The following is a 15,011-nucleotide window of genomic DNA, read 5'->3' as shown; positions in this document are numbered from 1 at the left end:
AAAAATCCACTCCAACTTCCAAAAATATTAATCTTTGAGTCTTTTGGGTTGATTGAGAACATAGTTGTTGATCAATAATAAAAAAAATCCTCTAAAATACAACTTGCCTAATAATTCTGCACATGGTGTAGTCTGTTTAATAAGTTATCAGATCATTATATACAGCCCTTTGCGGTATGTTATGTTCATTTTACACAAATATGTAGTTATAAATATCAAAAAGCCCTTAAGAACCCACAGAGATTTAAAAAAAAAAAAAAAAGCGATAGTGACCAATTCATGATAAAATATTTTTATTTAAGCCATTAAAAACAACATTTATACAATATTTATAGGAAAAGGTGCAAGACTGGATCAAGTTCTCAAAGTTAGCAGCGGTTTCTCAGGTTATAAAGTGCTTAGTGCAATAACCAACTGTGTTAATAATGACTAGTTATATATAACAAAGTGCATAGTGCAATCAGAATGTATTAGCAGTAAATGGTTATATATAAACTGAAGTGTAAGCAAAAGGTATTTCCCGGGTGTGAAATAATGCCCAATAAATAGTGATATATGTAAAATTGATATGGGGACACTACTGTATACCTTTTAGAAATGGTCAAAAGTCCTGCGTGCTTCTATACCCAGACGCTCGTTTCAAGCGCGGGGGGGGGGGGGGGGGGGGCGCTCACAACACTGAAAATATGACACTGACTACGTTATATTGTATCAGTGCACAACTGAATAAGAGTATGTGCCCTCGATCAGGAACCGCTGCGTCCTGGACCCAGCGGGCCCTGACCTGCGAGGCCGCAGCTGCAGTGCCCATGATCAAGGTTTGGGGCGCTACAGTCTCTCTCTCTATTCTCCTTGTGGAAAGAGTTTGCGACTCCACAGCAAAGTATTGACATGCTTGCGGCTTGGAGAGCCGCACCGCAGTTTACACTGCAGGCCGTACATGCATAGTGGGCATGGGATTTCTACAAATCCCATCCTCTGTGCTGGAACTGTACAATGTAGCGTTTTGGACACAGCTAAAACATGATGCATCCAAAAAGCTGTGAACCCGGATCATGGGCACATAGCCTAACAGTGTAAATTTCGTGTGTCCTCTAAATAACTCAACACATAGCCATTAATGTGAAAACTGCTGGTAATAAAATTATGTACATCCCTAAGTGGAAGTAGCCAACTTTTGCCTAAAGTGTGAATATTTTGAGTGGCAACCATTATTTTCAAGCACTGACTTACCTCTCTCGAGCATGGATTTCACTAGAGCTTCACAGAAGCCACTGGAATTCTCTTCCATCCTCCATGATGACATCACGGAGCTGGTTGATATTAAAGACCTTGCACTCCTCCACCTTCCATTTGAGGATGGCCCACAATGCTCAATAGGGTTTAGGTCTGGAGACATGCTTGGTCAGTCCAGCACCTTTTTGAGTTTTTTTCCACTTGCGTACCACTTACGATGCGAGAACACTGGAAGTGATATGCTAATAACCCTCTGCTGCGGGTGTCAGCCGAAGGTCATGCGACTGTGATGCAATCTTGCGATCGGATCACAGCCTCGGAGAACATGGAGGAAACGCTTTCTCCCATCTCCTCCGCTGTCTGTCTCTGCATATATTGCACTGCAGTCGCATGACATGTGAGTGCAGTGCGATGTCTGACACGCTCCCATAGGCTTGTATGGGGGGTGTGTGAGTTGAGACTCCCTGCCAAACGCAGCATGCTGCGATTGCACCGAGAGCACGATTCGTGTCGAGAAATAAAAACAAAAAAGGACACTGTCTCATTGACTAGTGCGAGTGCAATCCGATGTTTTATCAGATCGCACTCGCACATGAAAATTGCAAGTGGAAAAGAACCCTAAAGCTGGGTTTACACACTGCAACATCGCAAAGGACATCGCTGTAACGTCACCGGTTTGGTGACGCAATAGCGACCTCCCTAAGTCTCTGTTGAGTTGCTGGTGAGCTGTCAAACAGGCAAACCTGGCCAACAACGCAACAGCGATCCGGACCTGCAGAGCGACCTAGCTGGTTGTTGGGGACGTTGATAAGCAGCTTTTTGAAAGGGAAGTTGCTAACAAAGTCGCTGCAAAGTCTTTCACACACTGAAACTTTCCAGCGATCATGCTGCACAGCGGGAAACAAAGGACCTAGGAATGGTCCTGAACGATTTGTAGCGATCAGCAACTTCACAGCAGGGGCCAGGTCGCTGATAAGTTTCACACACTGCAACATCGCAAACAACATCGCTATTGCGTCACAAAACCGGTGACGTTACAGCGATGTCGTTTGAGATGTTGCAGTGTGTAAACCCAGCTTAACCCTCAGTTTCTTTATCAAGATACTACTGCTTCTCCATAGTTGCCGTTTGCCTATTTAGCAGGGCTTAGCCAGTAATCAATTGATAAAGGAGACAATTTGAGGGCTTGTACATCCTGTTCTATTCCAATAAATGCATTGTGATTTCAATATGGAGAGACCGGACATAATGCTGCCATATTACCGAATGTGCACAGAGCGCTGCTGCATACTAATCTGTCCCAGTGAAAACCATGATTCAATTAAAATCAAGGTAATTGGGAAGATGTATTGTGTTAATTAATAGATAATCTAGTGTAGCAGGCCAATCACAGTTCCATTATAAAAAGTTGTCTATTAAATTTCTGAGGAGCCATATTCTCTGCTGAAGCAGCTGCCTGCTCCAATGAAGCTCATAGTTCTACAATATCTAAGGATTAATGAAAGTAGCTCTATACAGTACATCACAAAAGTGAGTACACCCCTCATTTTTGTAAATCTTATATCTTCAGTGTTGTCCCATGAAAATATAAAACGCTTTGGCTACTTCTATATTGTATCAAAGTCAGTATACAGATTGTATCTGGCCAGAGTCACACTTGTGACTCGCATCGCATCACCCGGCATGGGTTGCTACTCTTGACAGGAGCAGGTCAGCTGCATGTATTGCTGTGCAGCTGAGATGCTCCTGTACTGAGAGCCATAGCCCGTGTCGGGTAATGCGATGCGAATCACTTGCAAGTGTGACTCCGACCTAATAGTGTAAATTTGGTGTAACCTCCATCCACAGCCATTAATGCCTAAACCGCTGGCAACATAACTGAGTACACCCCTAAGTGAAAATAACTAAATTGTGCCCAATTAGCCATTTTCCCTCCCTGTGACTGATCTGTGTTACAATTTATCAGGTGTGAATACAGAGCACGTGTGAAATTTGGTGTTATCGCTCACACACTCATGCTCCTTACTGGAAGTTCAACATGGCACCTCATGGCAAAGAATTCTCTGAAGATCTGGGGGCAAAAAAAAAATAAAAAATTGATGTCCTACATTAAGATGGCCTAGGCTCTAAGAAGATTGGCAACACCTTGAAATGGAGCTGCAGCACAGTGGCCAAGACCATGCAGCAGTATAACAAGGCAGGCTCCATTCAGAACAGGCCTCACCATGGTCGACCAAAGAAGTAGAGTGCAGGTGGTAAGTGTCAAATCAGAGGTTTTCTTTTCAAAATATAAGTATAAATGCACCCAGCATTGCTGCAGAGATTAAAGGGGTGGGGTTCAGCCCGTCAGTGCTCAAACTATACACTGCATCAAATTGGTCTTCATGGCTGTCATGTCAGAAGGAAGCCTCTTCTAAAAAGGATGCACAAGAAATCCCTCAAACAGTTTGCTGAAGACAAGCAAACTAAGGACATGGATTACTGGAACCATGTCCTGTGGTTTGATGAGACCAAAATAAACGCATTTGGTTGAGATGGTGTCAAGTGTGTGTGGCGACAACCAAGTGAGCAGTACAAAGATAATGTGTCTTGCCCACAGTCAAGCATGGTGGGAGTGTCAGGATTTGAGGCTGGATGAGTGCTGTCAGCTATGGGGAGCTCATTGAGGGAGCCATGAATGCCAACATAGTGTGACATACCGAAGCAGAGCATGATACCCTGCCTTCAGAAACTGGGCCACAGGGCAGTATTCCAACATAATGATCCCAAACACACCTCAAAAACAACCACTGCCTTGGTAAGAAACTGAGGTTAAAGGTGCTAGACTAGCCAAGAATGTCTCCAGACCTAAACACTATTGAGCATCTGTGGGGCATCCTCAAAGACCGTGGAGGACCACAAGGTCACAAACATTTAATCAGCTCCATCATCATCAAGAGGATTCCAGTGAAGCGCTAGTGATCTCCATTCCAAAGAGGTAAGGTAGTGCTTGAAAACAATGGTGGTCACACAATATTGAAACTTTGACCAATTTGTCCATTTTCACTTAGGGGTGTACTCAACTTTGTTGTCAGCAGTTTAGACATTAATGTCTCTGTGTTGAGTTAGAGGACACCACATTTACACTGTTATACTAGTTGTACACTGGCTACTTTACATTGTATCAAAGTGTCATATCTACAGTGTAGTCCCATGGAAAAATAAAAATTTATAAAAATGTGAGGGGTGTACTCACTTTTGTGATATCCATAAATAGTATCTTTGATATATCATTTTTCACTCATTGCTGTTTACCCAGATGCAATATTGTACATTGAGCACATTTGGTTAAATGCAGCACTGATCTATACATTTATTTTCTTGTATAGCACCTATGAACACCACATACCTGTGATCTGTATACTGAATATAAAGTATTGCTCACTTAATATAAAAATATTAAAATCAGATTCTTCTGTGTCTAACCTGCAGATTAACCCCATATCTGCAGGTTAATATTCTTACAGGGGATAGGTTCACGTTAAATGAATAGGGTCAGTCAAAAGTACAACTTGTCCCACAAAACACAACCCTGCATGTATCTATTTGGACACGACATTAAGTCACGGCTCTGGGAAGAAGGACAAAATGAAAACTGAGATTAGCTGTGCAGAAGGAGTTAAAAGGGAACCTGTCACCACTTTTTTGGCCTTTAAGCTGCGGCCACCACCAGGCTCTTATATGCAGCATTCTAACATGCTGTATATAAGAGCCCAGGCCGAGGGTATAACAAACACTTTATAATATTTAACCAACGGTCGCGCGGTGGGCATTATGGGCGTCTCCGTTGTCCGGTGCCTCCTCTTTTGTCCATCTTTGTGCTCCTTCTCTAGCCCTGGTGCATGACTGGTCCGACGTCATACACACTCGCCGGCATTCAGGTCCTGAGCAGGCGCACTTTGATCTGCCCTGAAAAGGGGCAGATCAAAGTCTGCGCAGGATCGACGAGTGTATGACGGAGCCACATCATGTACCCAGGCTTCAGAAAGAGGACGAAGATGGCCAAAGGAGGAGGCGCTGCTACCGGAGGACGAAGACACCCATAAGGCCCACAGTGCGACAGTTAGGCGAGTATTAAAGCGTTTTTTAGGTTATACCCCCGGCCTGGGCTCTTATTTGCAGCATTCTAACATGCTGTATATAAGAGCCCGGAGGTGGTGGCCGCAGCTTCTAGGCCAAAAAAGTGGTGACCGGTTCCCTTTAACTCCTTCCGCACAGCTAATCTCAGTTTTCAGTTTTTCCTCTTCTTCCAAGAGCCGTGACTTAATGTCGTGGCGATAAAAGTGGTGACAGGTTCTCTTTAAAGCTATAGTTCACTGAAAGATTATGGTGAAGCAAATTTTTTGTTTTTTTTAGGAATGCTGATTTATGACTATATTGCCATATACACAGTCTGCCAATCACACGAACGAGCAAAACGCGTGTTCTTTGGATTAAATCTTTTATGCTGCGCAAAGTATCATTGTTCTTGATGCTGCATCGTACCGTGTACACAGGACTCGTTCTGCCCACAACCATGGCAGCCTATGTGCACTGAACAATGTACCATATTTTTCAGATTATACAATGCCCTTTATTCCCCCCAAAAAAAGTTGGGGGAAAATGGGGGTGTGTCTTAGGCTAGGTTCACACTTCCGTTGTTTTGAAGAAAAAAAAAAGCTAGCACTAAATGTGCACTACAGCACTAAAAATTCCAACTGTACTTATGAGATTTTTGGCAAAAAAATGCAATTTCTTGAGCCACCCCGCCACTCCACGGCAATCTCTTTAGGGGCAGTCCTAACACAAATATTTTTATAAAATGTGCCATACGGCCTCACATATGAATAGTAGAACTGCTCTTAGCAGCACTCACCTGGTCTATTTCAATCCCGTACCCATGACTGAGTCATGGCTGTGGGCGGGACAGGTCCAAGCAAATGCTGCATGAAGTAAATAGCCTGTGGACAGGGCCTGATGACTGAATGTGAACAGTCACCAACCGCCAAAATCTAGACAGGTGGAATACATCCCCAAATTTGATCGTTCACAATAGTCGGCTGCCGGTAAAAGAGTACAAAAACCCCACAACGGAACGTTTTTTTTTTTGCAGCATCAGTCACATCAGTTTTGCCATTATCTGCAACGCATCCGTTGCATCAGTCACACAACGGATTGTGACTGATGCAAAACAACGGACGTGTGAACTTAGCCTTATAAGCCGAATGTAGCTTACCGGGGTGGGGGGTGCATATATGGTGGAGAGGGCTCACAAGAAGCTAGTGGCAGTACAGGTGTGGGAATGTTGCAGGCCCTGGGCAGGTAGGAGGGTTCTACTGGCGGTGTAAGGCAGACCTTATTGATCTCATGGGCGACAGACACGATGGACTTTAGAAAATATCTCCGGAGGGGGCACATGCACAGCTTGAGATCTCTGCTCTGAGATCTCAATCTGCGCATTTGCTGCAATCGCTGGGAGATCAATGGCATCTGCTTCCCACCATCGCGACACCCCCTCCTCCCAACTTGTGCTGCCGGCAGCTTCCTGCGACCCCCGCACCCAACTCCTTCTCCAGTAAGCTACATTCAGACCATAAGACTAAGACAGACCCCCCCCCCCCCCTTTTCAATGTTAAAAATTATTTCCGCCCCACCCCATTTTCCTCCTCTAAATGTGGGATGCATTTTATAGCCTGGGGCGTCTTATCCAAAAGATACAGTACTAGAGATTGTGCAGTGCTAGTGACGAGCGGGCACTACCATGCTCAGGTGCGCTGTACTCTGAAGCAGTCGGACGCTTGTATTGGTGTAACGTTAATACTAGAGTATAATGAAAGTCAGTGGGAAAAAAAAACATTTTCTGGGAACGCTTCTTTATTTCCGACTTCCGTTATGCGCAGTACTCAAGTCACGCCCGTCCAAGTGTCTAACTGCTCATTAAGAGTAAGGAGCACCCGAGCATGGTAGTGCTCGCTCATCACTAATCAATGCGCATTGTTCACCGCAGTCTGGCTTTATAAACAGGCTATTAAATCACTGCCGATTGGTAACTGTCCCCTCTTCATATTCAGCAGTTTATGCAAACCTGGTGATCAAATATTTTGACATTCAAGTCAACCGGTCTAAAGATGCGATTGCACAGTGCTAAAGGGGATGTGCGGTCTAAATCCACAAGTCTACAGTCGCTATTACTGACTGCAGACTTGTGACTCCTCACATTGTATGCACTGAGGATTCTCCGGTGCCAGAGCCAGGAACAGCGGTCACGTGGCCGCGATATGCAGACTGCCAGCAACATTCAGCCTAGATGGACGCAGCCTCTCTCAATGCAAGTGTATTGAGCAAGGCAGCATCCATCTAGACAGATTTTGGCCTAGACGAGGCTGCATGTCTCATACTTGCAGCCATGCAACCACCATTCTCACCTCTGATACTGAACAATCCTCAAAGCACACAATTGGAGGGTTTACAAGTCTGCAGTTACATGGAGCAACAAAGTGACTGCAGACTTGTGGATTCAGACCAGACAACTCATTCTCGACCTTGGACATACTTATATGTCCTAGAAAGGGAGTAGTTCCCGACCTAGGGTGAATACGTATATCCTGGCAATCGTCCAAGCATCGGCACTGTGTCCAGTGTGATAGTTACTGGGGACTCTGCTTTCCCAACAGTCGAGCCCTGGCACTCAGCCAGTGACCATGCCTGTGCCGTCCGTAGCAGTTTAACCCCCTAAATGCCACGATCTATATTGATCGCGGCACTGAGGAGATTGGGAGAGGGATTGCACTGCCTCTCCCCTCCGATCGGGACCCCGGCGACGTAATAGAGGGTCCAATCGTCGCCATTGTGACTCACCTGACTACAGGAAGCCTGAGGGATCATGGCTGCAGCTTCATCCCTCTTGCTTCTCACAATTCAGCTCCAGCAGCTGCAATATACTGCAGAAATTGACCTCTGCAGAAAATCACCACTGCAATCAGTACAGTGGGGTAATGTCCCATATAGGGACTAATTAAAAAAAAACTGAAAAATGTAAGTGTTAAAAAAAATTTGGGTACAGCAATGCAAAAAAACAAAACAAAAAAAAAAAACCCTATATAAATGTGGTATCGCTGTAATTTTTCATGGTTATGGTCATACGTGTGTCACACTTGTGACAGCAGTGTTTGCATACGTGTGACAGGTACCGGAGAAAACACGGGTCTGTGAAATAAGAAGATTTTCCATATTTACTTGCGGTCTCCGTATCTGCTGGCTCCAGCTCCTGACCCCCGCTCATTATGAGTCCCTGATGCTGTCCCTGCGATGCTCCGGCTTCCAGGTTCTCAACACACACACTGTACACACACTGTACACACACTGTACACACACTGTACACACACACACTGTACACACACACACACTGTACACACACACACACTGTACACACACACACACTGTACACACACTGTACACACACTGTACACACACTGTACACACACTGTACACACACTGTACACACACTGTACACACACTGTACACACACTGTACACACACTGTACACACACTGTACACACACTGTACACACACTGTACACACACTCTGCTGTATACTCACCCAGCGCTGCTCCTGCTTCCAGCTCCTTAGTGCAGTGAAATATTCAGTGAGTATAATGAGCTGCGGTCAGGTGCTGGAGACATCATCGCTGGAGAGAGGTAGAAAAATCTTATTAAAAAGACCCGTGTTTTCTCCGGTACATGTCACACGGATCACATCAGTGTGCGATCCGTGCGACACCCGTACTACCGGCATGTGCAGGGTCATGAGAGGGTCAGACAGTACACGGACGTGTGAGTAACAGCAAATAACATGGGTACATGTGGCATCAGTGTTAAAAACGGATGTCACACGTACCTGAAACATGAACGTCTGAAACCATCCTAAATCAGTATCATTACATGCTCCTGAAGAAAGTCCCACATTGTGGGACTCCGATAAGATGTCTGATGAAGTCACATGGACAGTCCATTTGCAGGCGGCAGGGCAGCCCCCGGGATCCTGGGCCCAGCGTCCTGCTGCGGGCAGCCCTACCTGCCTCTTCCTCTGTGCACGGTGCTGCGGGTACGTAGTGCGGACATGCTCTCTGGCTCCGCCTCTACACTGGCCATTTAAACTTCTGCTCGCTCTCTATTGGCTGGGTGCCGCATTCCTTTTAACAACGGCTGGGCCGGCATCCAATCACCTGATTGTGCTCTGAGAGGGGTGGAGATGTGCAGTAGCCCCGCCCCATACGCCTCCTTGTTTGGAAGGTTCGGATCCACAACAACTCGTCCTGCTATCTCGGGCTGCCGTTCTCTGGCTGTGCCGGCACCGCTGCGCCCGCAACTTCTGCCTGTGCCGGCTCTGCGCTCCTGATCGCCGCCGGCCTGCCTGCCACTGCCCCTTGCGCTGGCTTGCTGCCAAGTTGGGGGATAAAAGTTGCGCTCCCATTCAGACGGCACCGTGTGGCGCTGGGCACTGGGTCGTACGTGCGGATCGCTGGCCCCGACCACGGACGGATCTAAAGCGGAAGCCGATCTGATGCAAACACTTGTTGGCCACAAGGAGAGGCTCAGCGCAAAGGTCACCAGCGATCCCCAGGCGCTCATGGCCCCTGTGCCAGCCTGTCACTAGCCCCCAAGCCTCAGCATGGAGGACGAGCACCTGCCCCCTGGTGCGGTGGACGTGTTCGATGGTAAGTCGCCGTATCTGTGGCCTCACCCTGGCAGAGGTAGTCCCAGGATGTGGCGCTGTAGGGAGATAAGCTGGGGGAGGGGAGGGGTGTTTACCCTCTCCCTGCGGTCACACCCCTGTAGGTAAATGTTGTCACCAGCCTGAGAGATGGGGGCCAAGGGGATTCCGGCTCCAGCCAATCAGAGCCGTCCTGAAGTTCCACAACCAGGTGTGAAGGAAACAAAGTGGAGCAGGGTCTGGCTGCTGTGGCTCCACGTCTGGTGGATTGCTGCCTTCCTCCATGGCTGTGGAGCTGTGGTAAAGGTCACCTGCTCATGTGTGATGTCTGGGCTCCTCACAACCTCAGGCCACCTGTGTGTTATGTAGGGCTCCTGTCACCTGCACATATGTAGTATCTTCTGTCATGTTTGGGTCCTAATATCTCTTTCTCTGGAGCCCAGACATGACAGAAGACACTACACATGTACAGATGACACAGGAGTATGTGAAGAGCCCTACATAACTCTGGAGCCCAGACACTGCACAACTACAGGTGATAGGCGGTTGTGAGGAGCCCTATATATCTCTGTCACCTGCACATGTGTAGTGTCTGGGCTCCAGAGCCATATGTAGGGCTCCTCACAACCTCCTGTCACCTGCACATGTGTAGTGTGGGCTCCGGAGCCATATGTAGGGCTCCTCACAACCTCCTGTCACCTGCACATGTGTAGTGTCTGGGCTCCGGAGCCATATGTAGGGCTCCTCACAACCTCCTGTCACCTGCACATGTGTAGTGTCTGGGCTCCGGATCCATATGTAGGGCTCCTCACAACCCCCTGTCACCTGCACATGTGTAGTGTCTGGGCTCCGGATCCATATGTAGGGCTCCTCACAACCCCCTGTCACCTGCACATGTGTAGTGTCTGGGCTCCGGAGCCATATGTAGGGCTCCTCACAACCTCCTGTCACCTGCACATGTGTAGTGTGGGCTCCGGAGCCATATGTAGGGCTCCTCACAACCTCCTGTCACCTGCACATGTGTAGTGTCTGGGCTCCGGAGCCATATGTAGGGCTCCTCACAACCTCCTGTCACCTGCACATGTGTAGTGTCTGGGCTCCGGATCCATATGTAGGGCTCCTCACAACCCCCTGTCACCTGCACATGTGTAGTGTCTGGGCTCCGGATCCATATGTAGGGCTCCTGTCACCTGCACATGTGTAGTGTCTGGGCTCCGGATCCATATGTAGGGCTCCTGTCACCTGCACATGTGTAGTGTCTGGGCTCCGGAGCCATATGTAGGGCTCCTGTCACCTGCACATGTGTAGTGTCTGGGCTCCGGAGCCATATGTAGGGCTCCTGTCACCTGCACATGTGTAGTGTCTGGGCTCCGGAGCCATATGTAGGGCTCCTGTCACCTGCACATGTGTAGTGTCTGGGCTCCGGAGCCATATGTAGGGCTCCTGTCACCTGCACATGTGTAGTGTCTGGGCTCCGGAGCCATATGTAGGGCTCCTCACAACCTCCTGTCACCTGCACATGTGTAGTGTCTGGGCTCCGGATCCATATGTAGGGCTCCTCACAACCCCCTGTCACCTGCACATGTGTAGTGTCTGGGCTCCGGATCCATATGTAGGGCTCCTCACAACCCCCTGTCACCTGCACATGTGTAGTGTCTGGGCTCCGGAGCCATATGTAGGGCTCCTCACAACCTCCTGTCACCTGCACATGTGTAGTGTGGGCTCCGGAGCCATATGTAGGGCTCCTCACAACCTCCTGTCACCTGCACATGTGTAGTGTCTGGGCTCCGGAGCCATATGTAGGGCTCCTCACAACCTCCTGTCACCTGCACATGTGTAGTGTCTGGGCTCCGGATCCATATGTAGGGCTCCTCACAACCCCCTGTCACCTGCACATGTGTAGTGTCTGGGCTCCGGATCCATATGTAGGGCTCCTGTCACCTGCACATGTGTAGTGTCTGGGCTCCGGATCCATATGTAGGGCTCCTGTCACCTGCACATGTGTAGTGTCTGGGCTCCGGAGCCATATGTAGGGCTCCTGTCACCTGCACATGTGTAGTGTCTGGGCTCCGGAGCCATATGTAGGGCTCCTGTCACCTGCACATGTGTAGTGTCTGGGCTCCGGAGCCATATGTAGGGCTCCTGTCACCTGCACATGTGTAGTGTCTGGGCTCCGGAGCCATATGTAGGGCTCCTGTCACCTGCACATGTGTAGTGTCTGGGCTCCGGAGCCATATGTAGGGCTCCTGTCACCTGCACATGTGTAGTGTCTGGGCTCCGGAGCCATATGTAGGGCTCCTGTCACCTGCACATGTGTAGTGTCTGGGCTCCGGAGCCATATGTAGGGCTCCTGTCACCTGCACATGTGTAGTGTCTGGGCTCCAGAGCCATATGTAGGGCTCCTGTCACCTGCACATGTGTAGTGTCTGGGCTCCAGATCCATATGTAGGGCTCCTGTCACCTGCACCTGTGTAGTGTCTGGGCTCCGGATCCATATGTAGGGCTCCTGTCACCTGCACCTGTGTAGTGTCTGGGCTCCGGAGCCATATGTAGGGCTCCTGTCACCTGCACCTGTGTAGTGTCTGGGCTCCGGAGCCATATGTAGGGCTCCTGTCACCTGCACCTGTGTAGTGTCTGGGCTCCGGATCCATATGTAGGGCTCCTGTCACCTGCACCTGTGTAGTGTCTGGGCTCCGGAGCCATATGTAGGGCTCCTGTCACCTGCACCTGTGTAGTGTCTGGGCTCCGGAGCCATATGTAGGGCTCCTGTCACCTGCACCTGTGTAGTGTCTGGGCTCCGGATCCATATGTAGGGCTCCTGTCACCTGCACATGTGTAGTGTCTGGGCTCCGGAGCCATATGTAGGGCTCCTGTCACCTGCACATGTGTAGTGTCTGGGCTCCGGAGCCATATGTAGGGCTCCTGTCACCTGCACATGTGTAGTGTCTGGGCTCCGGAGCCATATGTAGGGCTCCTGTCACCTGCACATGTGTGATGGGCTTCAGGATTCTGTATAAAGGCTCCTGACACCCTGTAAATCATTATGTAATATGTGGGCTTAGTTCTGTAATAAGTTACTACAGAGCCGCGTTTTCCAGGAGAGTGACTTAATTTTGGCTTACAGATCCCGGATACTTCACATTGGTGTTTTCCAGTCACGCTCCTATAATCCATCCGTAAAGGGCTATTGTCATTTGTGTTGTGTTGCTAGCTTGCTCGTTCATCCATCTTGTGCGACCTTCAGACACCTCTTTTCATTGTGAGCTTGGCAGGAGACCATGCGGTATTCCCATAAGTGACTAATAAGCTGCCGATCAGTGTGTGATGAGTGGAGGGAGCGTACAGCCATGCCCTGTATTATCCCATCATACAGCACTGAATAGCACACACTTCATCACTGTGCAGTGTAAATGCTGAGACTCCTTCTCTCCAATCCCCTAGGCCCGGTGTCCTGTGGTCACTCTCCACTGCCCCTCCTTTCCCCATTTCGCCATTCTTTCCATTTGGTCAATGTTCCCTTTTGTTAGTGGTGTTGTGTAAACTCTGTCTGTTTCCACTTCTAGTGCACACATTGTAAGTCAATGGTTACATTGTATTCTCTGCTCAGTGGGATCTATTCAGTCCTATTTTTGTCTTTTCCAAAGTTTAGTGGGCGCTTTGTGATTAATAAGTCATCACTTTTAATGTTTGCGTTTATTTTTGTTTGATTTTTGCACAAATATATGGCCCACAAATAAACCTGCAACGTTTCTAAAGGCCCAGTCACACACAACGACTTACCAGCGATCCCGAAAACGATGCGACCTGATAGGAATCGCAGGTAAGTCGCTGGGAGGTCGCAGGTGAGATGTCACACAGTCAGATCTTACCAGCGATGCAGGAACAATACAGGTCACAATAGCGACCTGTATAACGACCTCAGCAGTCACTGTGACCCTGTCACACAGTGTCAAACACAGCGATGGGTCCTGCCCAGCAGGACATCGCCTTTGAAGAAAATGGCCTGGACCATTCTGCCACGACTAGAGATCTCACATCAGAGGCCTGATCGCTGGTAGGTGTCACATATAACAAGATCGCTAACAGGATCGCTACGTCATGGAAACCGTGACTCAGCTGCGATCTCGCTAGCGATCTCGTTGTGTGACGGTACCTTAAGGCCTTGTTCAAACTGTGCAAAAATATGGTCATCTGAATTCTGCATTATAGATTAATTCTGTATATCCGGCTTGAGCTCTTTTTATTTTATTGTATACAGTACTGTGTAGAAGTTAAGGAGTTATGAAAAAAATGCTGCGAGTGTGAATGCTTTAAAAATAAAAGGTTGATGGTTTGCTTTATTTTTAGCAATTAACAAAAGGCAAATACGTAAAAAAAAACTATACGGTATATCAAATGAATATATGATGTTCCAAGTATCTTGGAGAACAAGATTGAGGAGGAAAAAAGAAGTATGTGCACGAAAAAGGATCACCTTAACACTAGAAGTCCCAGGAATTTCGAGCTCCATAGGGTTCCAATGGTAGAAATGTTAAATGACCCCCCTCTGGGACTTCTAGTGTTAAAGTATACTTTAAGTGACTGAAGGCTAATGAAAACAATCAAAAGGGCCTAAAAAGTGACCCTGTAACCTCCTGATTGGGACTTGGTTCCCCACATCTGCATGCGTCTGAAAATATAATAATATAATATTGGTAGATATATATCTGATTAAATTAGGATAGGTTTATTTGACACTACTAGTACATACCATGCTGTTAAAGGGGTTATCCAGCTTATTTTGCCTTTTTCTTGTTGTTATACTATTGGGCTACATTGCGGCAGGTAAGTTGATAGTGACTACTTACCTTCCCTGCTGTCAGCCCCTCTCCCCCCGGCTCAGAGTGGTCATGTGACCACTCCTATCGTGATCTTGCTGCTTCCTGTGATGTCACGACAAGTGCAGGAGCTTATGCTCGCCTTGTAGACGGGCATCACAGGAGACATCATGTAGCCCCCCTGCTGGGCATGTACAGTGTGTGGCGTACCCTCCCACACATCCCATA

The 15,011-nt window shown here is 48.0% G+C and overlaps 1 protein-coding gene across 7 annotated transcripts in view; it reads left to right on the top strand.

Moving 5' to 3' along the window:
- CDC14B (cell division cycle 14B) overlaps positions 1-15,011 on the top strand; it is a 133,535-nt gene that overhangs the window by 43,235 nt on the left and 75,289 nt on the right. For 3 of the 7 annotated variants that reach the window (XM_075318751.1, XM_075318743.1, XM_075318720.1), the window contains exon 1: positions 9,552-9,970. The exons of the other annotated variants lie outside the window; for them this stretch is intronic. In XM_075318751.1, coding sequence (XP_075174866.1) covers positions 9,925-9,970 — 46 coding nt within the window. In that variant the 5' untranslated portion in view covers positions 9,552-9,924. Of the gene's footprint in view, positions 1-9,551; positions 9,971-15,011 lie in introns of those variants that run through there. 7 annotated transcript variants of the gene reach the window in all.

The sequence above is a fragment of the Anomaloglossus baeobatrachus genome, chromosome 1 (genome assembly GCF_048569485.1).
Source record: "Anomaloglossus baeobatrachus isolate aAnoBae1 chromosome 1, aAnoBae1.hap1, whole genome shotgun sequence".
Classification (NCBI taxonomy): Eukaryota; Metazoa; Chordata; class Amphibia; order Anura; family Aromobatidae; genus Anomaloglossus; species Anomaloglossus baeobatrachus.
Note: the sequence above shows the minus strand (reverse complement) of the source record. Positions and strands in the feature narration are given on the sequence as shown.